General features: G+C 37.3%; 1 protein-coding gene across 3 annotated transcripts in view; it reads right to left on the bottom strand.

Annotated features, from left to right (window-relative positions):
• Positions 1–491: 491 nt before the first annotated feature.
• LOC142335502 (cationic amino acid transporter 3-like) overlaps positions 492–23,958 on the bottom strand; it is a 47,039-nt gene continuing 23,572 nt past the window's right edge. For all 3 annotated transcript variants that reach the window (XM_075384031.1, XM_075384029.1, XM_075384030.1), the window contains exons 3-6: positions 17,646–17,816; positions 4,068–4,193; positions 2,375–2,857; positions 492–1,671 (exon numbers count right to left, since the gene is read on the bottom strand). In XM_075384031.1, coding sequence (XP_075240146.1) covers positions 947–1,671; positions 2,375–2,857; positions 4,068–4,193; positions 17,646–17,816 — 1,505 coding nt within the window. In that variant the 3' untranslated portion in view covers positions 492–946. The remainder of the gene's footprint in view (positions 1,672–2,374; positions 2,858–4,067; positions 4,194–17,645; positions 17,817–23,958) is intronic.

The following is a 23,958-nucleotide window of genomic DNA, read 5'->3' as shown; positions in this document are numbered from 1 at the left end:
GTTTCGTTTTTAACACTATCTTTTCCTTATTTTGTTATTTTTTTAAATGATTATGAGGAATAAGATGCATATCTTTTATAATACTCTTCTGCATCTAGTTAGTTAGCTTCGATTGATCTCAAACTGAAAACTTAAAGCTCCAAAGATTCTTGAGACATATTTTTTGAGTGAGACTATTTATTCCATTTGTTCTGTTAAAAACACTATCAACAGTTGTTTATACAATGCAATTCGCCGTCCTTATTAGGAAAGCTGTGATAGAATTGTTAACAATGAGACAAAATTCAACTACAATTTCAGCAACTCTTTTAACAATAATGAATTTGACTGCACTGAGGGAGATTGTTCGAGTCAGCGGGTCTTTCCCTTTACACCCCCCCCCCCCCCCATGAAATTAGAGTTCCATTTTATGGTATAATTAAATTACAACGATTGGGCGATTGGGTGGCGATAGGTTATCTGACCAATAAGCTGTGGGGGGGGGGGGAAGGGAGCGGGCTAATGGGAAAGACAGAGTCAGCACGTACACAATTTTTAAATGAGTTGGTTATCTCTATCGTTCAATGATTTTAAAAATAATTTCAAATTTTCAGCATAATTGAATTACAATTACATCACTTAAAAAATATATGAAAAGGAATGAAAAAAGTAGTGAAATAGTAGAAAGATTTTTCTTTCCGTTTGGCGGAGGTCAATGATATATGAATTGCGGTGAAAAAAGTCTCCGCGAAAACTTACGTTTTTTGAAGGAACAACGATTTTACTGCGAATTATTATACGAATTACGATTTTAAACGTTCAACATTGTTTCAACTTCTCTGCAATCAATTCACTGCAATGAAAACAAAATTTCACAGCACTCACGGCAATGCTTACGAGAATTCGTTGAAAGTTTTTGAAACAAAAGTTCCAACTGAATTCAGGGTCCGGAAACCTCAATCCTTTTTCATTCGTTGTTCTTCGATTCATGATCAGGAACTTCTGCGATCTCTTTGCTTTCATTTTCGATTCCGCTGTTTCTGACACCGTACGTGAAATAAATCACCGAACCAATGATCAACCAAACACCCGATCTGAGCCAAGTCATAGCTGTTAATTGAGTTATAAGGTACAGGTTCACGAATATGGAAATTACGGGAATAGGAGGAACCAAAGGCACCCGAAAGTTAGAGTCCTGGAATTTTGCGGGATCAGAAATGAAAAACCATAAATATACAATGGTCGCTATCATCAATACGAGGACGATAAAGAAAAGCCCAGTTGCAACCCAAAATAGAATGTCGTTTTTCGTGTCTTGAATAACAGCCAGACAGCAGACAGAAAGCATCATAAACGTGATAAAAAGCCCAGTAGCCAGGGTATGTTTATCACCCCACTCTTTTCCCGGCTTATGAACTAGTGCCATTTTTTCATCGTCCACTTTTTCAGTAATTTTGGCAAAATCTTTTCCCGTATCGTAAAACGTGGCACTGCTGGGGTCGCATCGAATCTTGATGATAACTAAGGCGACGCACGAGAATGCCAGAAGAGCTCCAAAAGCAAGCATTTGAGCCAGATCTTCAATATTTATGAAGAAAGCTACTACTGCTGAGGCCGTAGAAGCGACCAATGTTGCCCAAATTGGCACCTGGGTCAGTTTGTTCACACGGGAGAGACCTCGGAAGATGAGACCTAACAAACCATAAGAACATTGTCAAATTGTTTGCTCCACATAACTTTGTAAATTTTCATTGTTGGCTATTTGCTCTAACTGGATTATTAGCATTCTTTTGGAATAATTTTGAACGCCTTAAGAAGCGGAATTGATTTTTTTTTTCAATTTAAAAACGCGAAATTTTTCAGTTGAATTGAGCAGAAAGTTAGAAAATTTGGGTCTTTCCCATTATACAAAGATGTAGCCCCCACTCCATTTTACCCTAATGGCATCCCATCCCCCCACCCCCACCCACCCGGTTTGATACCGTTTTAAATTCTCTTCAACCCGATTAATTCAACCCCAGAAATATTAACCCACTATCATTTCACACCTCTATCATTTAACCTTTCTAGAATTTCAACCTGCAAATTTTGAGTCGACATTACAAGCGTGCTCTTTCGTAAATAAGCGGATAAATTGATCCCATGTTTGGTTGTGATAGCTTCATAGCAATTCTCACGGGCTGCTGAGGCATGTTTAAATCATTATATTACTAAGTTTAAAGTACCAAAAATGGGGGTTAAGTGATAAAGGGGTTAAATGACAGAGGGGTGAAATGATAGAGGGGTAAAATGATGGAGGCTTGAAATGATGGGATTAAGCAAAAAGAGGTAAATAAAACGGGCCGCCTTGATAGCAATTCGACCCCGGCTAGTCGGTTCTGTTTTTTTTTCATACCTTCCGATGCCATTCCGTATATTATGCGTGAGGAACAAATCGTGTTGGCCATAACTGTGCTCGTCATAGCCACCACCGCCCCAACAGTTACCAGAGCAGAAGCCCAACCCCACCCATTGTACTCCAGCGCCTGGGACAGGGCAGTCGACTGGGCAATTTCCTTATATGGTATCATCAGGGTCACTGAAGCTGATATAGAACACAGAAGGACTGTTATAAAACCCACCGCCGTGAACAAAGCGACCGGGACCGACTTGGCAGGGTTTATAGCTTCCACCGTGGCTATGTTGACTACGTCGTAGCCCCCCGAGGCGAAGTAGATTTCAGCAGCTCCCGTGAAAATTGAGGAAATTCCGTAGGGCATGAAGTCATCCGACCAGTTACTCCAGTCTGCCAGAATGAATCCGCTTAAGGTGACGAAAGTGAGGGTCGCCAGATTGAGAAGGGATAAGGCATCGTTGACTAGGGATGTGAGCTTCACGCCTGAAATAAAACAACAGAAAATTAAAATTTTGATCTATTCTGTTCTATTCTATCTTAATCAGCTTAGTGAGCATAAATCTTTTATGACCCCTAGTTGCACGTGCTAATTTCTTACATAGAAACGTGCTATATAACAACATATAATATGTAACTGGGAGTCATAAAAACACTGGGGGGAGCAGAATAGATCCTAAAATTTTCACCTACAAGGTTCATGGTTTTTTTTTTAAAACTGGCAGTTGAAATTAAAGCAAAAATGCCTGTTCAGTTTATGTTGTCCTGTTCGAAACATCATTTTTTCCCTTCTTGCCCTCTATTTTTTTGTGTTTTCTCTTTTTCATTGTCAGCCAAACTAGAGGCGCGTTCTCAATTCGACTTTATTTGAGATCTGTTGCGCTCCCCTGTTTTTTTGGGGGGGGGGGTAAGAAACTACTATTATTGCAAAAAAAAATGTATGTTACACCAAATGTTCTCTGCTAAAGACATTTTTTGCCAAGAGGAAAGTGAGAGCCCGTAAAATTTTTTAAATACCAGCAATAAAATGCTGCTTGCTTGAAATTGATCATCCTCTTGGGAAAAAATTAGTGTATCCGCTATAAGAATCGCAGAAATCATAATCTTCTCAAAAACCCATGGAATCATCCCGTTGTTAACATTTTAGTCTCGCTGATCTTTGCTATTGCGCTATTTTCGTATTCCGGCCTTTTTTTGTCTGATCATATGATTTTTCGTCCTCAAAACGGGATAAACAGGTAAATGCCAGAGTGAATTAAGTTCGCTTAGAGCCTAACGGCTCAAAAGTTTATATGTACGCGATTCGCCAAAAAAAAGTTTAAGATACATAAATTCATGGTTTGAAGGGTGGTTCTTAGAGTTTCACACCCTTCGCACTTACTTACCCCCCCCCCCCCCACACACACATACACACACACACACACACACCTTACCACCATTTCACCCCCACCCCCTACCATTCCACCCGTCCACCTCATTTCACCCGTGACCTCTCACTCTTGCCCCATCGCTCACAGCCCCCACCTCTTCACCTCCACCATGCTCACCCCCCCCCCCCCCATTAAGCTGATAGCAGCCTCCAAAAGCCACAGCTAGCAACTAACGGAGCTAACTCCCCGCCAGTTGTTTAAGAGCAATTCATCCGACGCGTTAGCCAGTTGTGTTTTTAATTAGGCAACTATTTTTCAAAACTTACCAATACATGCGATGATTGTGATGAGAATGACCAGAACCACAGAGTAGAGGTCGAATCTCTCCAGGACTTCTGGGGTTGCCTTCATCACACCCTCCGAAGTAGCATCGTCGATATATGCAACCACACCTGTAAAATGAGAGCATTGTTAGCTTCAGTGAAATTTTGCTAATTTACGGAAAACGTTCGCTTAATTTTTTGCAAAGAAATATTCAAATCTTTTTTGCTTCTATAAAGTTCTACTAGATGGTGTTTTTTAAGTACCGAAAAAATTTGTTTTTTTTTCGGTATCCTCACAGTATATGAACATCAAGATTTGATATTTTAAGCAGAACACCGAACGTGTTAGAGTGATTTGAAATATCGTTAGAAGAAATAAAATGTAACGTTAATTTTGACTTGTTAAAAATGAATATTTTTGGTTTTTATATTGCTACCATGTAATTTCAACCACGCAATGCTTCTGGAATATATTTTAAATTTTAAAGATAGGCCTGAATTTTATCCTTACTTTTTATACAAAAAATAAGAAAAGACTTAAGCTTTAAAAGTGGCGACAAAATAATTTTGAGTTGCCTTTCTTTCTGTTTCTTAAACGAAAGGGAAAATTTGAAAAAAAAATGATTTTTTGTTGGGTTCTATTTATTTATCAACTGCTGAGATAATTTATTGTTTTTCAAATATCTCGCCGTTTCTTTTATGATCTCAAAAAACAATGGAAACCGTTTATTCAAAATTGTTTTAGCCCAAAATTTCCGCTGCAAAATTACTGTTATCCTCAAAAGCAATTTTTTCGCCATTATCCCAAAAACGAGATTTTGGTGGCAACCTAATAAAAAATTTTAGGATATTACTAACAGGATACTTAGAACTAAATATCTTACTAATATCGTACTATAATCGTACTGATGGAGTAATTAGAAAATCAAGCCGTTACGAAATGGGGTAAACTTAAAGAAGTAGATGCGAGAAGTGATTTTTTAGTGTAGATGCACATATTTTGCATTTGGACCGTATGCCTGTAGAACTGGAAGTAAAAAATAGCTTTTTTTCAAAAAAAAACTCTTTATTGCCTCAAACGAAGTTTGTACCAATTATATTAGACATGTTGTCTTTTTTTTTAACGCGATATTTTGCTTGATTGATTTTTTGTCTGACCCATTTGACCTTTTGTCCTCAAAAACAGGGATAAACAGGTAACGCTCGGAGGGTATTAAGTTCTCTCAGAGCCACCTTGCGTCTAACCAGTATCTAAAAAAAGCCGCCGGCATCTAACCACTCCTCTACCTAGCAGTGGTGACCCCCCGCTCCTCCAGTCAAGCCAAACCTACCCCCCCATTGCCCACCCCCCCCCCCATCGCTGGACCCCCCCCCCCACCCCCTACTCCGCTGCCCCCAGCGAATAAATCCAACACACGTGAATATATCAAAACACGAACACACTCACAATTTGATCCCAAAACTGAACATAGGGGCTCCAATTACGTTTCAAGCTTCAAAAACAAGGTTGAACAAAATTTCGAAAAGCAAAGTTGCATGATATAAAATAGTTTAACCTTTGGAAATTAAGTGTGTCTGTCTCCATTAAAATTGCATAACAAAAATAGAAAAAGTTGAAATTTGTATTGTAGATCAGGCCTCTTTCTTCTGACATCTTGCTAACAAACAGCAGGTTCCACACACATTCTGAGTCAATTTTTCGGTTCTTATTTTCTTAATATGTATATATATATATATATATATATATATATATATATATAATGATAATCATAATGAATTTCGCTAAACTTGGTTTCACCAAGCTTAGTAAGTCACTCGTGGGGTTTTAATTTGATTTCCCTCAAACACTGTCCATCCATATGGGTACGATTTGTACTTGAAATTCATCTTAGCTAAATCAAATAGATATTCTTTGACGTCTTTTTCGAATTTGGGCGGACTTGAATATGGGTTATAGTTTGGACAATTACAAGCCAGTGACATAGAATTGTTGAAGTTTGTAACTCGGTAGAAAAAATTAGATCGGCAACGCTGGCGATTACATTCGTTTGAGTATAAAAATATTTTCCCGTTTGATCGTAATTTCGGATGTCCTTTCTTTATTTGCCAAAATTGCTCTGCCTCAAGTGGAAGTTTTCTTGTCAAAATTCTGTTTAAAACTAAGAGATCCAAAAAAAAAACAAATTGATATGTGATCGGAAGTAAATTTACTGATCGAAGACAATCATTGTATTCTTTATCAGTAAAATGGCTGTTTGATTGTATCAATTTTTAGAGTTTTTCTCTCAAGCCTTTCCATTTGTCTGACCATAGTTTTACTGGCATACCAAACATTTGATCCATAAAACAAAAGGGATATTATATAAGTTTTGACTAGGTTGCATTCGATTGACAATTTTGTTTCATTTGGAATTGTTCTCCTTAGATAAGCAAGATTCTGATTTCTTTATGTAGAACAAAATTTAAGTGATGATCCCTCGATAAAGTTTCTGAAATATATATGCCCAAGTCTTTGAAGTGTGTTTCCTGTGAGATGGCTCCAATGCTGGTAAGACGCAAAATTTGCTTGATTTGGTTTTTACGCAATGAAAATTGTATGTTTTTAAACTTATCGAAATGAAGTTTAACCGATTCTCCTTGCTCCGAACAGTAGCATTTTCAATAACTTTTTCCAGCTCTATTTCCAGCTGTAATTTATTGTCTACAATGCGGACAATTTTTGAGTCATCCGCGTATAAATAGCACTCATTGACAATTAATTCGGGTAGGTGATTTATATAAACGGAAAAAAGAAACACTGTGAAAATTGACCCTTGAGGCCCACCACTGGTGATTGGTCGAAAGTCCGAGTTTCCGCAAGATATTACAACTCTGCTGTCGATCAGTTAAATTTGACGCTAAAAACCCCTTGAAAGCACTGTCAAATCCCATTCGACATAATTTTAAAAGTATGATATTATAATTGATGGTATCAATGGCCTTTGCTATGTCTAGATGCACTGTCATTGGCATTTTGTTTGCTTCAAGTAACTCATACAACCTGTTGCAGCAGAAAACTAATTGAGTGATGGTTGAACGATTTTTCCTAAAACAATGATGCTCTACGCAAAGCTTTTGTTGAAGAAAGATTGAGAACTGTTTATACACCATACGCTCAAATAGCACTGACAAGGAGCTAAGAATGGCAATAGGTCGTTAGTTCTTGATATGTAATTTGCTACCGCTTTTAAATTGGGGTCGTACATGCATTTTTTTTCCAAAAACTGAGAAATTCACATTTGCTAACACAACAACTGAAGATAAACAAAAGTTGATTCGAAATGTACGGTAAAACAGACTTCAAAATTTTTGGGCTAATTCCGTCAAAAGAGTTAGCACCACTAGGTATGTATTTGATTTCCTCGCTCAGAGTCGCTCTGCTGAACAGAATGTCATCAAGAAATATTTCTCGACATTGATCGAATGGCATAACAACTTTAGAATGTTCTTGAACAAAAACAGAAGCGAAATAATTGTTAGAACATTCTGCAATTTTCTTGTACCCAAAAACATCTTTTTCCATGTACACCATTTTCTCAGGCAGAGCTTGTTGTTTTGTTATTTGTCTGATTAACTTATATGCATTGTTTGTTGACCAGATTTTGCTTTTTTCAACGAAATATTTTGTTATTATTTAGAGAAATGGATAATTCGCCTCTAAGTCGTAAATTTTTCTCTGCGTTTTGTGTACTTTTCAAAGCTGTTCTGAGTTTATTTTCTTAATGTATACTGTTAAAGGACATTTAAAAAGGAGCATTGGTTCTTCTAGAGGTTTTGATTGGAATTGCAATAGAAGACGCTAGTTCTAATTTATGGTAAAAGGAGTCGACAATATTATCAATTAGTCAAATGAAGACATTGGAAAAAAAAAACTGATCGTAAATTCGTCCCAATTAGCTTTGCCAATATTCAAAGGTTTCATTTTAGGCAAAGCTTCTTGTTCAGCATATTCAATCGAAATTTCAGCTAACAAATACTTGTGATCTGAGAACGATTTAGCCTCTAATATTTCGCTACACAAATTAGCATTGTTACTAAGAAAAATGTCCAGCCAGCTTGAATGAGATTGCAGTGATATCATTTTTATTTTTTTGAATTCGTTCAAACCTGCTTTTCTGTATGAATAATTACTACTTAAAGTAAGCCAATCTGTTTGAGTGATACTAATGTCACCATTCAAAAGGAAAGTGAAGAATTCAATGGATTCTCTGACATCTCTGAAAATCTCGTGAATGGTTTTGCAGAGCAAATCTGCACTGAGTCTATTTTTTTGTCAGCTGGGGGACTAGAGGATAATAAATGGTGATAATAGCGACTGTAACCTCCTTGAAGATGTATAAGCAACAACAAATGAAATCTGAATTTGCTCGCAAAACCTCCCTTTTGCATGATAATGTTTTGCGGTGTGCTATTACGACACCCCATGCGGTCCAAGTTTTCTATCTGATTGCGACTGGATTGAAAGAGATTGACTAATTAGGACTTCCTGGTTTTCAATAATTGGGTTTAACCAGGTTTCTCTGAGGCAAACAAAATCGGGATTAATAGTTTTCAGGAGGATATCCAACATCACTCGTCTATCCATACTTAAAAAAGAACGACAACTCATTGATAGTAAACGTAAAATATAACTTGATTTTAGGCAACTGAAATCAGGAGAGTTCGTTATTAGGCAACTATTTTCGTCTATAGATAAATTAGTATCAATCATTTTGTTCCTGAAAAACAGCCTAGCTGATCTAATTTTAATGTCTGAACGGTTGATTTTCATGGCTGGAGCAAGTTTAAATCGATACTCTAGAGCTTGTTTTTCTTTTTCCACTCATTTTTCGATGAAAACTGTTTGATAAAAAACTTTCGGCCTTCAATTTTGAGTTTGACATCATCGTGATTCTACAATTCCAAGTGTTTGAGAGTTTCACCACCAGTGGTTGCGGACGAGTTTGGGTTGAGCTAAAATTACCCAGACGAAAAATGTCTTCGATATTTAATGTCTGGATTCCAACTTTTCGAGCAAGTTCTTCAACTGTTTTTTTGTCATGACTGATTCTGTCCAATACGGTTACCATTATATCGCTTGTTTTCTCTGGTACTCCGAAAACTATTATTTTATTTTTTCGCTCTGATTGATTAGTTAGATCAGCAATCGATCTTAAGTTCTCAGTTATCTTTTGAGGTTCATTTGCATATCGTGAATTTTCAAGCGTCAAATTAATTTTCTCTATGATGTTAAGCATTTCGCATTTACAATCAGTAATCTCTTTTCGCACGTCGTCTCTTATTCCAGCAACGCTCTGTTGAAAATTTTTTGGCAAATTTTCTATTTCATTGTTATGGGTACCTATGACGTTTGCTCTACAGGCTACGCAGGCCCAAAAAGCACCATTTATCTTGTCCAATGCCATGATCTTCTCATCCGACAAATCTGTACATGCAACGTGAAACCATAATTTGCATTTAAAGCAGTTAATGCAGTAATTTTTGCAATTTAATTTGCCGCAAGGAAAATTTTCAGAGGCGTTGTCACTTGTCTTTTGCGCCTTTCTGTTTTCCCATTTCTGACTTGTGCATAAAAAATAGGCGTTGGGGAATATTTTTCAATTTATTTTTTCACAGTCAATCCGCCCCAGAAAACTTGGGGGGGCACACTGAACCTTCACAGTTAGACCACCCCGGAAAATTGAACAAAGAAAAGGTTCGATCTCACCGGAGAACTGATATTGAGCACTTCGGCTAGCCCCCGTAGACCCAATTAAATAAACTGCACTCCACTTGCACTACACAAAAAAAACAGATTGTAGGAAAGGTGTGTAAGTTTTTCAATAAGAATTTTCAGTTTTCAAGTTCCAGATTCCATCAACTCAGTAACTCAATCATAAGCATGTGCTTATTTTTCGGTGTCTATATATTTATATATATATATATATATATATATTTTTTATATATATATATATATATATATATATATATATATATATAAATATATATACGCGATGGTAGGGGCCAGGGAATTCATGTGCGGAAAAACTTTTCTATAAAAAGTAAGATTGTCTATAGTGTACAAATCGATAGCAGGTTACATTTATCTGATATTTGTTATTCAGTTAATAACAGTTGTCATCAACATTGATGCCCAGTGGATTATTTGCCATATGTGCACTATTTACCATCTGTGCCCGATACTGATTCGACATGGTTAAGAAAAGTCATGCAAGTATTCAGCCATAACAACATCAGAAATCGTGAAGAACAGTCAATTTAACAAAACTAGAAACTGGAAACTGATTAATTTATACTAAACCAATGTAATCCTTTATTAATTCAATAATCAAATAAATCTCACAAAGTTCCTAAGGCGGCCAACGTAACATTCTGGCGCCCAACGAAAGAATGGACAGCTAAAATTTCCTTCTCGAGAATTTTTTTTCTCGTGATCAGGGTAGAGAAGGAAATTTTAGACAAAGACCCATCCCAACCAACCCAACCCGAGGCAACCCATCATCGCCCAACCCAACAGAGAGTTTATATCTGGGACTTCCTTGATTACCTTATTCTTATTTCCTTTGACTCTGGTGATTCGCCAGTAATTTCCCCAGCGTTGTTTTTTTCTCGCACCTAGAGAATTTTTTCCGGACGTGTTAACAATTTGCAAAAAAATTCAACCCATTTGATTTATTGCTCCGATACCGCCATTAAAATTTTATTTCGCTATTGGCAAAACCAACGTTTCCTACCGTGTGTTTTGGCATAAACCTCGGTTTGTGTCCGGATTTTACTGTGGTTATTTGGTAGATTTTGAGTTTATCATTCTGGTATGGGTATTTGATGGTATCCGGTAAGGTTCGGTAGGCTTGGTAAGGTTTGGTAAGTATTGGTAAGGTTCGGTAAGGCTTGGTAAAGTTCAGTAGATATTGGTAAGGTTCGGTAAGGCTTGGTAAGGTTCGGTAAGGTTTGGTAAGGTTCGGTAAGGCTTGGTAAGGTTCGGTAAGGCTTGGTAAGGTTTGATCAGACTCGGTAACGATTGGTAAGGTTCGGTAAGGCTTGGTAAGGTTCGGTAAGGCTTGGTAAGGTTCGGTAAGCCTTGATCAGGTTCGGTAAGGTAGGGTAGGGTTCGGTAGTTTTGGTAAAGTACCGTATCAAGGTTTTGGCAGGGTTTAGTAAACTTTGGTAGGTAATTGTTAACCGGTAGTTAAATACACAGGTTTTGGTCTTGAGATTTGGTTAACAATGCTACTAAAAGTGGCTAAATTAAATTCAAAGCTCTAGACCCACTAAACAAAACAGAGTTAATGGTTCTTACTCGAACCGGAAAATCAACAAGAGTTAAACATCAGGTAAATTCTACGAGTTCACAAACACCAGCAATGGGTGAAAACGAAGAATCCTCTGTTGATCCTCATTTGAAACACATTAAAAACCAAAAGCTAATGTTTGAAAGCGAAATTGAATCCTGCATCGAATTTGTTGTTTCAGGAATCGATTCCGGGGAGGACACGGAAACTCTAGAAGAAACATTGAGCGAAATTAAAGAGCTGCAAGAGAAACTCGACAACTCCGTTCAAGAGCTTTTGGACATCTCACCATCAGAAGACGCAGATACGCTCTGTTTTCAACTTAGCAAACTAAAATTCAAGATTCGAAAAACAACCGCTGCCCTCCGCAAACACAAAAAAGAAACTCAAAGCGCAGAAGTAAGCAATGTTTCATCAGGCAACTTAAGGGTAACATTTGATAGTAGCAGCAGTAACCCAACCATTCTTAACACCAACAGGACCTCTACAAATTTCTCAGCATCCGCTGGGAACGAAGTGTCAGGTCAACTTTTTTCGTCGGACTCTGCAGCGCCCGCTAGCTCAGTTCAATCCAATTCCATTTCGCCGCCGGCTAATATGGAATCCAATATTGGTTTCTCAACGGCTACTTCATCTGGAAATCCTGTTCACAGTGCCTTGTCTTCGGAACCGTTTCTTGCTAATTCAAACAGTAGTTCAGTCAACCAAGACACATCATTTCATGTTTCGAACAGCAATCCATCATGGAGATTCCTTTCCAATCAACAATTCTCAGATCCGTCGGCGTCCGCTACACTTGGCTCTGCTTCATATCAGAACCCCATCTCCATGTCCACTTGTTTCCAGAAATCTGTACCCAAGTTGCAGGCAACAAAATTTGATGGCAACCCACTCGACTGGATGAAGTGGTTCAGCATTTTTCAAGCCACAATAGATAGATCGCCTATGTCATTATCAGAAAAGATGATACATCTTCAATCGCTATTAACTGGAGAGGCAAAGCATTTAATAGATGGATACGGCTGCAACGGTAGTCTGTATGTCCCAGCGTTGAATCGTCTTGAGGAACACTTCGGAAACCCAAACCGGATAGTAAATGCCTTTCTTGATAAACTCTCGCAGTTCAAACCACCTAATCTGACTGTCCCTGAAAGTTATACCCAATTTTCAGCCTTTCTCTTGACCCTAGTGGATACATTTCAACAACTGGGATTCAATCACGACATCCATTCTACTACAAATCTCAATCAGGCATTAAATAAACTTCCGACACCAGTCCGCCTGGACTGGAACAAGTATGCCCTCGAAAAGTTTTCACTCCAGCCGTCTCTTAAAGACCTTTCTGATTGGTTATCAATCTACGCAAAGGCTTGTAGAGATTTGCCAGCGCCAATTTCCATAACACGACCCAGCCATGGAAGATCAAACTTTGCCCATAAACCATGGATTCAGAAAACTCAAAGTCCCTTGCCCTCATCTACGAGAACGACAAGCAATGGTCAACAAGGTGGCTCCTTTTCAGACGGTAACAAACAAGGCCCATCCAGAACTGTTGTTTGCCCCAGTAATGAGACCTGTCAATATCTCTACAAATGTTCTCATTTCCAAACCCTCTCTCCTTTCGATCGGAGAGAACATGTCAAAAACTTAAAACTTTGCTTCAACTGCTTTGGCAGTCATCATGTTCAAAATTGCAATTCAAAAAATGTTTGTCGAACTGGCAATTGTGGCCGAAAGCATCATACTCTGCTCCATGAGAGCTTTGGAGACAATAATCAGAGAGTGAAGCCGCCATCGGCCGTTAAATCCGTTCAATTACATGGAACAGGACAAGTAGCCCTTGTTCCCGTTGAACTTTCCAATGGTGTAAAAACTCTTGATACTTATGCGTATCTAGACAACGGAAGTTGTCAAAGCTTGCTGCTTACATCTGCAGCATCAGAATTGGAGATTGACATGAACACAGTCGCTAAAATGCCTATCAGTGGCTACCATACAACCAGAGAAATAGACTGTTCTCAAGTTTCTGTCCAAATCAAGCCATACAGATCCCAGAATAGCTCAGTAGTTTCAATCGATGTGCTAGCAGTACCAGATCTCAATATGGCACCAGTTAAAACCAGTGAGCTGAACAAACTTTGTAGTAAGTTTGATCACCTTAAACACATCACGTTTCCAAATGTCAGACAAAATCAAGTGTGTATAATCATTGGAATTGATAACCTTGATTTAATCCACTACAATGAGATAGTTAAAGGCCCGAAAAACACACCTTGGGCTGTCAAGACACCATTAGGTTGGACTTGTGCCGGAAAGACCAACATAATTGCAGATGAGCAAAATCCAGTTCTCAAAACCCAAATTTGTTCCCATGACCAATTGGACAACGAACTTTTCACTAAAGTTCAGGATTGGATGAAGATCGAAAATTATGGCATTGCATCCAAGAAAAAAGCACTGTCCAAGAACGATGAAAAGGCTCTGGAAATTTTACAATCCTCAACCAGATTCAAGGATGGTCATTACGAAGTTGGTCTCTTGTGGAAAGAGAACGCAAAATTGCCGAATAACAGATGGCTCGCTGAGAAACAGTTGAAACAGCTAAAAGCAAAGCTTTCCACAAAGCCAGTATTAAGAGAAAAATATGAAGAGACTTTGCAAAAGGACTTGCAAAACGGATATGTTGTAAAAATTGATCCTTGTACCGACAACACAAAGTCAGTTTCTTATCTACCTCATCATCCGGTCTCAAACGAAAATAAGCCCGGAAAAATTCGACGGGTGACCAACGCATCCAGCATCTTTCAAGGCCAATCTCTCAACTCAAATCTGTTGAAAGGCCCGGACTTGCTCAGCAATCTTGTTGGGATTATTTTGCGTTTCAGAGAAAGTCATATCGCAATATCCGCTGACATTGAGCAAATGTTTATGCAAGTCAAAGTTGCTCCTTCAGACCGTTCATATCTTCGTTTCTTGTGGGATCACAACGGCAAAATAGAAGAATATGAATACACTAGCCACATATTTGGTGCAACGTCATCGCCTTGCATTGCATCGTACGCTCTACGTCGCTCTGCAATAGATAATGAGAAACATTTTCCTGAGGTTTCCCGTATCGTTGAACGCAATATCTACATGGACGATTTGTATATTTCCACTGACGACGTTGAAAAAGCTGTAAACATAATGAGCAGCACTAAAGCTTGCCTGTCTCTTGGGGGTTTTAACCTCACCAAGTGGAATTCTAGTTCGGCTGCGTTTTTGCAACAAGTCAGTAGGGATCAACTTTTAAACGCAAACGAAGCTTCACCTCAAATTCAAAAGGTCCTCGGATTACCGTGGAATGCAAAAACAGACACTTATGTAATCGAGAAGAAACTTTTCAAGAAGTTTCCCTTGGATAACACTATGGTAACCCAAAGAAAACTTCTGCGGTTTGTCGCATCCATTTTTGACCCCCTAGGTTTTATAGCACCGCTCACCATCCGAGTTCGTAAAAGTCTACAGGCCGCCTGGAATCATGGACCAAAATGGGACAAACCATTGGACCTCAATGAATTTGCAGATCTAACTCAGCTGCAAAACGAACTACGGGAATTCCGCGAAATTTCAATTCCTCGCTGTTTATTCATTAACAAAGCAATAAAGGAAACAGCTCTCCATACATTCTCAGACGAGTCGGAGTATGCACTCTCAGCAGTTTCGTATCTTAGGATTGAATACGTTGATGAAACCGTTCAAGTGAAATTCATCATGGGAAAAGCCCGCGTAGCTCCAATCAAAAGAATGACAATTCCAAATCTCGAGTTGCAAGCCGCCGTCTACGCAGCTCTGCTCGCACAATTCGTGACAGAAGAGCACGACATTCACATTAATGAAAAAGTTTTCTGGTCCGATAGTACCACAGTTCTTTATTGGCTCAGAACCCCAGAGATACGTCATCGCATATTTGTTGCTAACAGGTTGGCGAAGATACTTGATGTATCAACAGCACATGACTGGAATTACATCACCTCAGCTGACAATCCAGCCGATGATGGCTCAAGAGGCTATGAAGTTAAACAGATGAACTGCAGTTCTCGATGGCTCAACGGTCCTTCCTTTCTACAGTTACCAAAAAGTGACTGGCCAAGTCAGGACATCTTGAAAGCACGAAATTCAAACGTTCTCATCGTTCATGCGTTGCAAACCGATCTGCACTCAGCAATTCAATGTCCCATCGACATTGCACGCTTCAGCAATTGGAATCGTCTGGTTAGAGTTGCAGCATACTGCTTCTTCTTCCTCGATCGCTTGAAAAAACAGAGCAGTAGCTTATCGCTCGCACATCACACACTAGCTTACAAGTACCTCATCGGCGTTGCTCAAAATCAGAACTTTGGAAGTGAGATTTTGTCTTTACAAAAAGGCAAGGAGATAATTTCGTCGAGCCCTCTAAAGACACTCTGTCCTTTTGTTAACGGAAAAAATGAACTCCGCGCCAAAGGTCGGCTGTCTAAGGCAAGGGTCTTAGAAACTGCTCGCCATCCGTTAATTTTAGACGGGGTTAACCCAATCGTTAAGCTCCTCATCAAAAACACTCACGTGGTGAATAGTCACTCTGGTGTTGAACAAACACGTTCCTTTCTAATGGAATACTATTGGATTCTGAAATGCCGAGCTGTCGTTAGACAAACAATACGTCAGTGCATTCCCTGCCGAAGAATGGCTCAAGAAATTAGTCCACCTCAGATGTCAGATTTGCCCAGTGAACGTTTACCGCTACAAAATCACTTTGCGTTTGCCACAACAGGCCTGGACTTCATAGGTCCTTTTCCTATAAAACAGTGTGGTAAATTTGCTACCCGTTATATCCTTCTATTTTCATGCTTAGTTGTAAGAGCCGTTCATTTGGAGGTTTCTGAAAGTCTTTCTACAGATTCTACAATGAGTTGCATCCGCAGATTCATTAGCCGCCGCGGAAAACCAAAAATATTTTATTCTGACAACGGAAAATCTTTTGTCGGCTCTTGTACCGAATTGAGAAAAGGAATAGAAACTCTCAGATCCTCGCGAGAATTTGCATCTAAGCTCCACATCTTAGACGTAGACATCAAGTGGAAACTTAACCCCCCTCTGGCTCCGCATTTTGGCGGCAGCTGGGAAAGATTAGTTCAAGTTTTCAAATTCTCCCTCTACAAAGTTATTGGCTCAAGAACGCTAACAGACGAAACGCTGTCGACATTCACTTGTGAAATTGAGTCCAACATGAATTCGCGACCATTGACGAATGTTTCTAGCGATATAAAAGATCCACTCCCTTTAACGCCAAATCATTTCCTTTTGGGTAGACCCTCAATCAATCTCCCTTCAGGAGTCTTCTCTCAAAGCAAAGTAGCAGTTACTAAATCTTGGAAAACATCACAAATTCTAGCCCAACATTTTTGGAACCGATTTATTAGAGAGTATCTCCCTAACCAGCAGAAACGCTCTAAATGGCATAAAGTAAATCAGAATTTAAAAGTTCACGACTTAGTCTGGATTTTGGAAGATTTCACACCTCGTGGTCTCTGGCCTCTAGCAAAGGTAATTGAAGTGTATCCAGGCTCGGATAAAGTAGTTCGGTCAGTCAAAATAAAGACTGCATACGGTGAAAAAATCCGCCCCGTTCTCAAGCTAAGTAAAATTTCTGAAGAGTAAATTACATTCACATTCAACGGACAAATTCACATCATTTAAGCACTCAGCTTCCATAAATTCCTCCTGCAGAAATCTACACTATCGTTAATGGGCAGTCACATCACTTACTTGTCGATCAACATACGATTTAAAAAATCCAGTACGTTAAAAGGTCCTTCACTCTTGAGTGGTTATAGTTAGGTACAGGTAGGTACAAGCCGCAACAGGTAGAAAACTCGGTTTTTTTTGCGCTTTGTAGAAAGTTGCTACACCGCAATTCATGTGCGGAAAAACTTTTCTATAAAAAGTAAGATTGTCTATAGTGTACAAATCGATAGCAGGTTACATTTATCTGATATTTGTTATTCAGTTAATAACAGTTCCCAAAAGAGCGTCTAAAAAATGGGTCGTTCATTCTAATAAGTCAACTTTTTTAATCCAGAGCAACTTCTGTCTCATGTGAGCAAACTCTTTTTCCGGCAAATGTCCAGCTTTCCAAAAGTCAGAAAGCATTTATGGCTGACAGTAAAATAAAGCATCCGAAATAAGAATAGCTCAAAATCTGTAACCTTGAGAGAGAGATAATTCATACCTTTGGCAGCCATAGATGCAGCCATGATATGTTCGAGAAGCAGACTCCACCCCACAACAAATGCGATCAACTCCCCCAATACAGCATATGCGTATATATAGGCTGATCCTGTCTTCGGAATCCGACTTCCCAGTTCCGCAAAACATGTAGATGTTAGGAAGTGGGCAAAACCTAAAACGCAGTTTTTAAAACAAGTAAATAATTTTTTTTGATCATTTACACATTTTGAATATTTGTTCAATTTGAAAGTTTGAAGAATCTGAAAATAATGAATATTTTGAACACTTAAACATTCTGAAATTTTTAACATTCTGAAAATATTGAACATTTTGAACACTTAAACATTTCAACTTTTTCAACATTTTAAGTTGAATGATTTTATTTTGTTTGATTCATTTTTCGAAAGATTGCTCAGTAGAAGACAGCTGATTTTTGACAAAAAATTGTCTAAAAGGCAATTTCAAATTGTGTATTCTCAAAGCATTTGCTTCAAAAAAGCATTTATAATAACTGATTTTTAGTCGACAAAAGCTTTTAAAATTCATGTTTTCACAACACGCTAAAAGAAAGCACGTTTTACAAAACTTCAAAACAGAAATAACAAGATTACTATCCATATTGTAAGAACTTATGAAAGAAAAAGTAATCATTCATACGCATTTATTTCTCCGAGTCCTTGAAAATTAGAAGACGGCACAAAAGTTAAAACAAATTCTTTCGTCTTCATAAAATTGTCAACTTGTCAGGCGACTTTTGAATAGCATTGACATGTGAACTGTAGTATTACGAGAGCCGTTACAAATGAACGGATAATTAATCCCGCATTAGAGCGAACGTATTTAGGCGCTAATTAACCATTCTTTCGCCGCGCGCTAAACGAACTAACGCTTGTTAAGACTACCAGTACACAAGTGTTTAAACAACTCAGTTCGACTTATTTAATTAACACAACTTTAGGCCTGGATCTCCTCGCTTATATCCAGGATAGAAAATGTACGTTGTTGAACGTAGGCGGCCTGTAAAACCACAGTTTCTTTTGATTTAAATTACTTCTGCTTTTGACAGTTGCAATGCAGATCCTTCCCCCCAAGTTCAATAAAGATGAAGCAGATTGCTTCAGGGGAAAAGACAATAGAGTCTCATAAAAAGCCCCCATGAAAACCATAATTGTTGCGGTTTTAGAAGAGGGGAAAAGCAGAAAACAGGCGCCTACGAAATCAATAATTGATGCTCTAAGCTTTTTAGATTTTTATTATTTTTTGGAGTTTCAATAATTTCTCCGTGAGATAAAAAAGAGTTAATTCTCTTGCCTTCTCGGCCAATAGGAAAATTAAGAAGCACCTCACTATAAACGTGAGTTTGTGATTCGCTCCCTATCGGCCCAAACGGAGCTGAGAGGAATTAATTGTTTCTCTCAGCGAAGTGGGACGGAATAAAATTAGAGAGACAGAAATCACTCCCAGAAGCAAGCAGCAGACAACTGCTTTCATTTTTCTCAAAATTTAACTTCACTGTTACAATAAAATAGTCGAACATAATTGTTTAATAACTTAGACAAATAATTCCTGATTTGATTTTATAACTTTCTTTTTCGACAAATAACATAACTGAAGAAACACCCAAGTGAACGATCGCCCAGCAGCTCACCTCCATTTCACCACTACACAACTGGTAATTAGTAAGCTTGATCATTTAAACTATTTATTTAATTAATTGAACTTTTCAGCCCCCCAACTATTTTAAATTGAGACTTATAGCACAGACAGGTCTTAGGCATATATCTTTGCCTTCGATTTGTTATATCTTTTGTCAAGTTTGACTGGCATACATAAAGAGATCCCGTATTGTGTGATCTGTAATAGCACAACCAAATTTGATAACTGGTGCGCCCAGAGGAAAGAATCACGCCTGAATTTTTGTTTTTCTATCCGATCGGATTAAAATAGTAAAATAACCACTAGCACAGAAGTGAAAGCACACTAATAGACGAACAAATAGAGTAATTTATATCAAATTTACGGCCGAAATACAGTAAATTTACATTAAAATAGTAACAGGCAACTGATTCTTTGCTCTTGTAAAATTGTTCTGACCCGGGTGGGGGTAATCTATGTCCGATTTTGAGTTTATTTATATAACAATCGAAGTACTTTCACAATTTATAGTCGGAATTTAACCAAAAATCATCCCCCCAAAACCTATTTAACCTAATTTTCACCCAGTTTTCATCAAATTTATGGTTAAATTTTAGTATTTACACTTTAAATAACCGAAATTCAACCAGATTTTATCCCCCCAAAACATATTTAATTTGATTTTAACCCAATTTTCACCAAATTTATGGTTGAATTTTAGTATTTTCACTCTAAATAATTGAAAGTTATACAAAATTCATCACCCCATAACCTATTTAGTCTATTTCTAACCCGATTTTGACCAAATTTATGGTTAAATTTTAGTATTTTTACTCTAAATAATCGAAATTTATACAGAATTTATCCCCCCAAAACTTGTTTAGACTATTTCTGACCCAATTTGGACCAAATTTATGGTTAAATTTTAGCATATGCACTCCAAATAACCAAAAATTATCCAAATTTCACCGCCCCAACACCTAATTAAACTAAACTTTAGCCGATTTTCACCAAATTCACAGTAGATTTTTAGCATTTTCACACTAAATAGCCGATTTTTAACCAGAAATCATCCCCCCAAATCATATTTAGAGTAACATATGTCTAATTTTTACTGAATTTTTAACCAAAATATAGCATTCTCAAACAATTTAACGTAAATTTAACCAGAATTCATCCCCCCAATACGTGTTTAGTGTAATTTATATCCAATTTTCTACACATTTAAGCACACGTTGTTGCACTTTCACATTAACTAACCCAATTTTGTTTAAATATAAGCCTTCCTTAGTTGAATATTCACTCTGTTTTATCAATTCCTTGACCCGGGTGGGGTAATATTAATCAAATTTTAACCAAATAAACATCATTTTGACCTAAATTCTCAAATATTAACCAGATTTTAACAAAATTAACGTCACTTTTATCATAATTTAACGGATACTAATCACATTTAAGCCTTAAAAACATCACTCTTATCCAATTTTAACCAATATTACTCAAGAAAATAGCCATAATAACGTCATTTGAACATAAAATTAGTCAATATTAACCAAGTTTTGACCACATAAAACTCAATAAGGCTCAAATTTAACAAAGAATAACGGGTTTTAAACTAAATTTTAACCCCCCAACATAGATTTTTAGCCTGAAAATAACATAAATTGATGAGAATTCCCCCATTTTAACCGGTTTCACACGAACATTCTCACCAATAGAGGTTTTAAACAGTGCATGGACCAAACTGGAATAGTTATTGTAGAACATCTTAATCTAACAGCAATAGAAAACACTAGAAGGGGTAAAATAACACGGTTTTTTACTGACGGAATTACTTTCTTAGCTATTTTCTACGTGTTTGAACATAATTTTCCCGCTGATTTTTGTATAACTTATGCATCTGAGAACCCAAATTTTCAGAATTTACTAACTTTGTTAAAAACTAAAAACAGTGTGATCGAGATTCCCGCAGAAAATTTAGCCAATAATTAATTAAAAGAGCGCAAACTAGCCTTTTTAACCCAATTTGTACACAAATTTATCATAGAAAAGTTGTTGTCTCATGTTAAAATACGGTCATTAACAGACTCAAGCACTTTAGAAACAATATTTAAACACAATAATAGCTACAAAAATACTACTACTGATGTACTAAACATCCCGTATTAAACGTTTTTATACTGTCTTCTGTGTGTTTCATACAAAAATACAATAATAAAACAACAAAAACAATTGTTCTATGTTATTTATATGTCATATATTAAAGTAAACGTTCAAGATTTAAATATAAGTATTAAAGTACATAACGAAATAGGCAAAGTTTCATATTATTTAACTGATCAGAACAGAAACTTTTTATGCATTTACCATCACTCTTCTAACGAAACACAGACCGAAATCTACATTACTTATAAGTGGACTAACCCAAACTTTAATGAACTTTTGGATGCTCTAAGAAATCAAAACAGTGTAATAGAATTAGCATAAACGTTATCATCTAGCGTGTGGATGAGCCACCAAAATATAATTCCCCCGTTTGGCTTACAAATCTTAAAAATCATTAAACCCAAATACATCAACGTTTCTCCTGACGATCCGAGTTTACCAGATAGAGTTAAATTACTTATAAAAACAGAATTTGTCACACAAATTAGATTTTCAAAAATAAACAGACTTCACCAATACTCTGTTGAATTTAAACACTCTGAAAGCACTTATCCTTGGTTATTAAATTTTACCGTTTAGCAAACCGATATTTACTCTTGGGTTGAAATTTTTAGCACTGATAACGGCAAAAACTTTGAATTTAAAATACAATCATTAAACGGTCCTAAACAAATAAAATTCATAACACAAAACAAACAGTTCAACTTTCTACTTTAGTATTAGTGTTTTATTACTTAATTGTTATAACAAAAATATTTTCTACACCAATTACCCAAACTAATAGTACTTTCGTATAAAATATTCTTTTCATATACTAAAACAAAAAATGGCAGCGAACGTTGTTGCGTACCCCGACATAGCGTTAGAGAAATTTACAGGTTTAGACCCATCTGAAGATGCCCAGGAATTCTTTAGTTTAATACAAAGAAAAATCCAATTCTCACTAGGAACAAGAGATCCTGCGGATGCTGATTTGCAAGCAGCATACGACGCTAGACAAAAAGCATTGTTTGGTTCGGTTTTGCGTTGGCCCGCAGCCCAATGGTTTGAAACCTTAGCACCAGGTTTAACATGGAACGAAGTTAGAAATCAGTTCATTACCCGTTTTACTGATGCAAAAGACAAGTATAGGAAAAGAATTGAAGTCGAGAGTATTAAAAGGCAACCAGATGAGTTGATAAAAAACTATACACACCGAGTAACAAAAGCAGTTGAAAAAGGATGGCCAGATCCAGATTTTAACAACGACCAGCGTAACGCTAAGTGTATGGAATACTTTGTAAGAGGATTAACGCCACCTACACTCAAGCAAAAGGCACATCAGCGGTTAATAGAAAACCCAGCTACAACTTGGCAACAATTACAGTATCATGTAGCAACTAAAGACTTAAGTTTTTCTGTTAGCAGTGAATTCACGGGTACTGCCTCAAGTAGTATCGACAATAAAATAGAAATAGAAGGGTTAAAAAACCAACTCACAGAAATTGCAAATCTAATGAAAGATCATAAAATAAACGCCACATACAACAACGACAATCCCAGATTCAAACAAAACCAGACTAGATTCTGCAAGTTTTGCAAACGTTCAGGTCACACAATAGCTTTCTGCTTTAAATACAAGGACTTTAAAAACGAAAACCGAAACCCATCTCAACAACGAGAAAAGTTCACAGATAATTATAAACGTAGTAGGAGCCATTCACCAGGTCAACAAAATTACAAATCAAACAATTATGACAATCGAAATTCTAGGGACAGACAGAGAAATAGTTATAACCAAAATCAATCCAATTATCAAAACAACTCCAGATCAGACTACCGACATCGATCACCGTACCCATCAAACTCTTCAAACAATTACCGATCATCTTCTTACGATAACCGATCACAGGAACGACAAAATAACTATCGAAACAATTCTTACAGAGATAACAATAGGCAAAATAGTAGGGACAGACAAAGCAACGGTCCTCCAAGATCAGATAATCGATATCGTGATAGGAGTAGAGATCATGACAGGGATAGGACACCTACTAGACAAAACAATAATACTCATTCAAGAGATAGCAGTGAAGGGCGAAGCCCTCGAGTTCACTTTACCAGCGAAACTTCCAGAGACTATTACAATAATGAGAATCACAACGACGAGTATTTAAACTAGACAGGTCTCCGTTCATAAACACTACTGATAACAAAGCAAGTTACTCACATATTCATATTAATTTATACCAATCCGTCGGAGACAAAAATAAAAATAACGGCTTAGAAACACAGTTTTTGTTGGACACAGGAGCATCAAGCTCTATAATTAATTACCACACTTACTTTGAACTATGTAAATTACAACACATTGAAATGAAAGCTTCGAAAAATCATACTTTAGCGGTTAATGGTGAGAAACTGAAACTTCTAGGTCAAATTACTTTCAAAACTTCTTTCGACATTGAAGGAAAGTATCAAGTGGAAGTTACCGCATGGGTTTCAGCCAAAGATGGTTGCAAGCCGAATTTGTT

The sequence above is a fragment of the Convolutriloba macropyga genome, chromosome 2 (genome assembly GCF_964194025.1).
Source record: "Convolutriloba macropyga chromosome 2, txConMacr16.3, whole genome shotgun sequence".
Lineage (NCBI taxonomy): Eukaryota > Metazoa > Xenacoelomorpha > Acoela > Convolutidae > Convolutriloba > Convolutriloba macropyga.
This window is presented reverse-complemented; position numbering and strand designations above follow the sequence as displayed.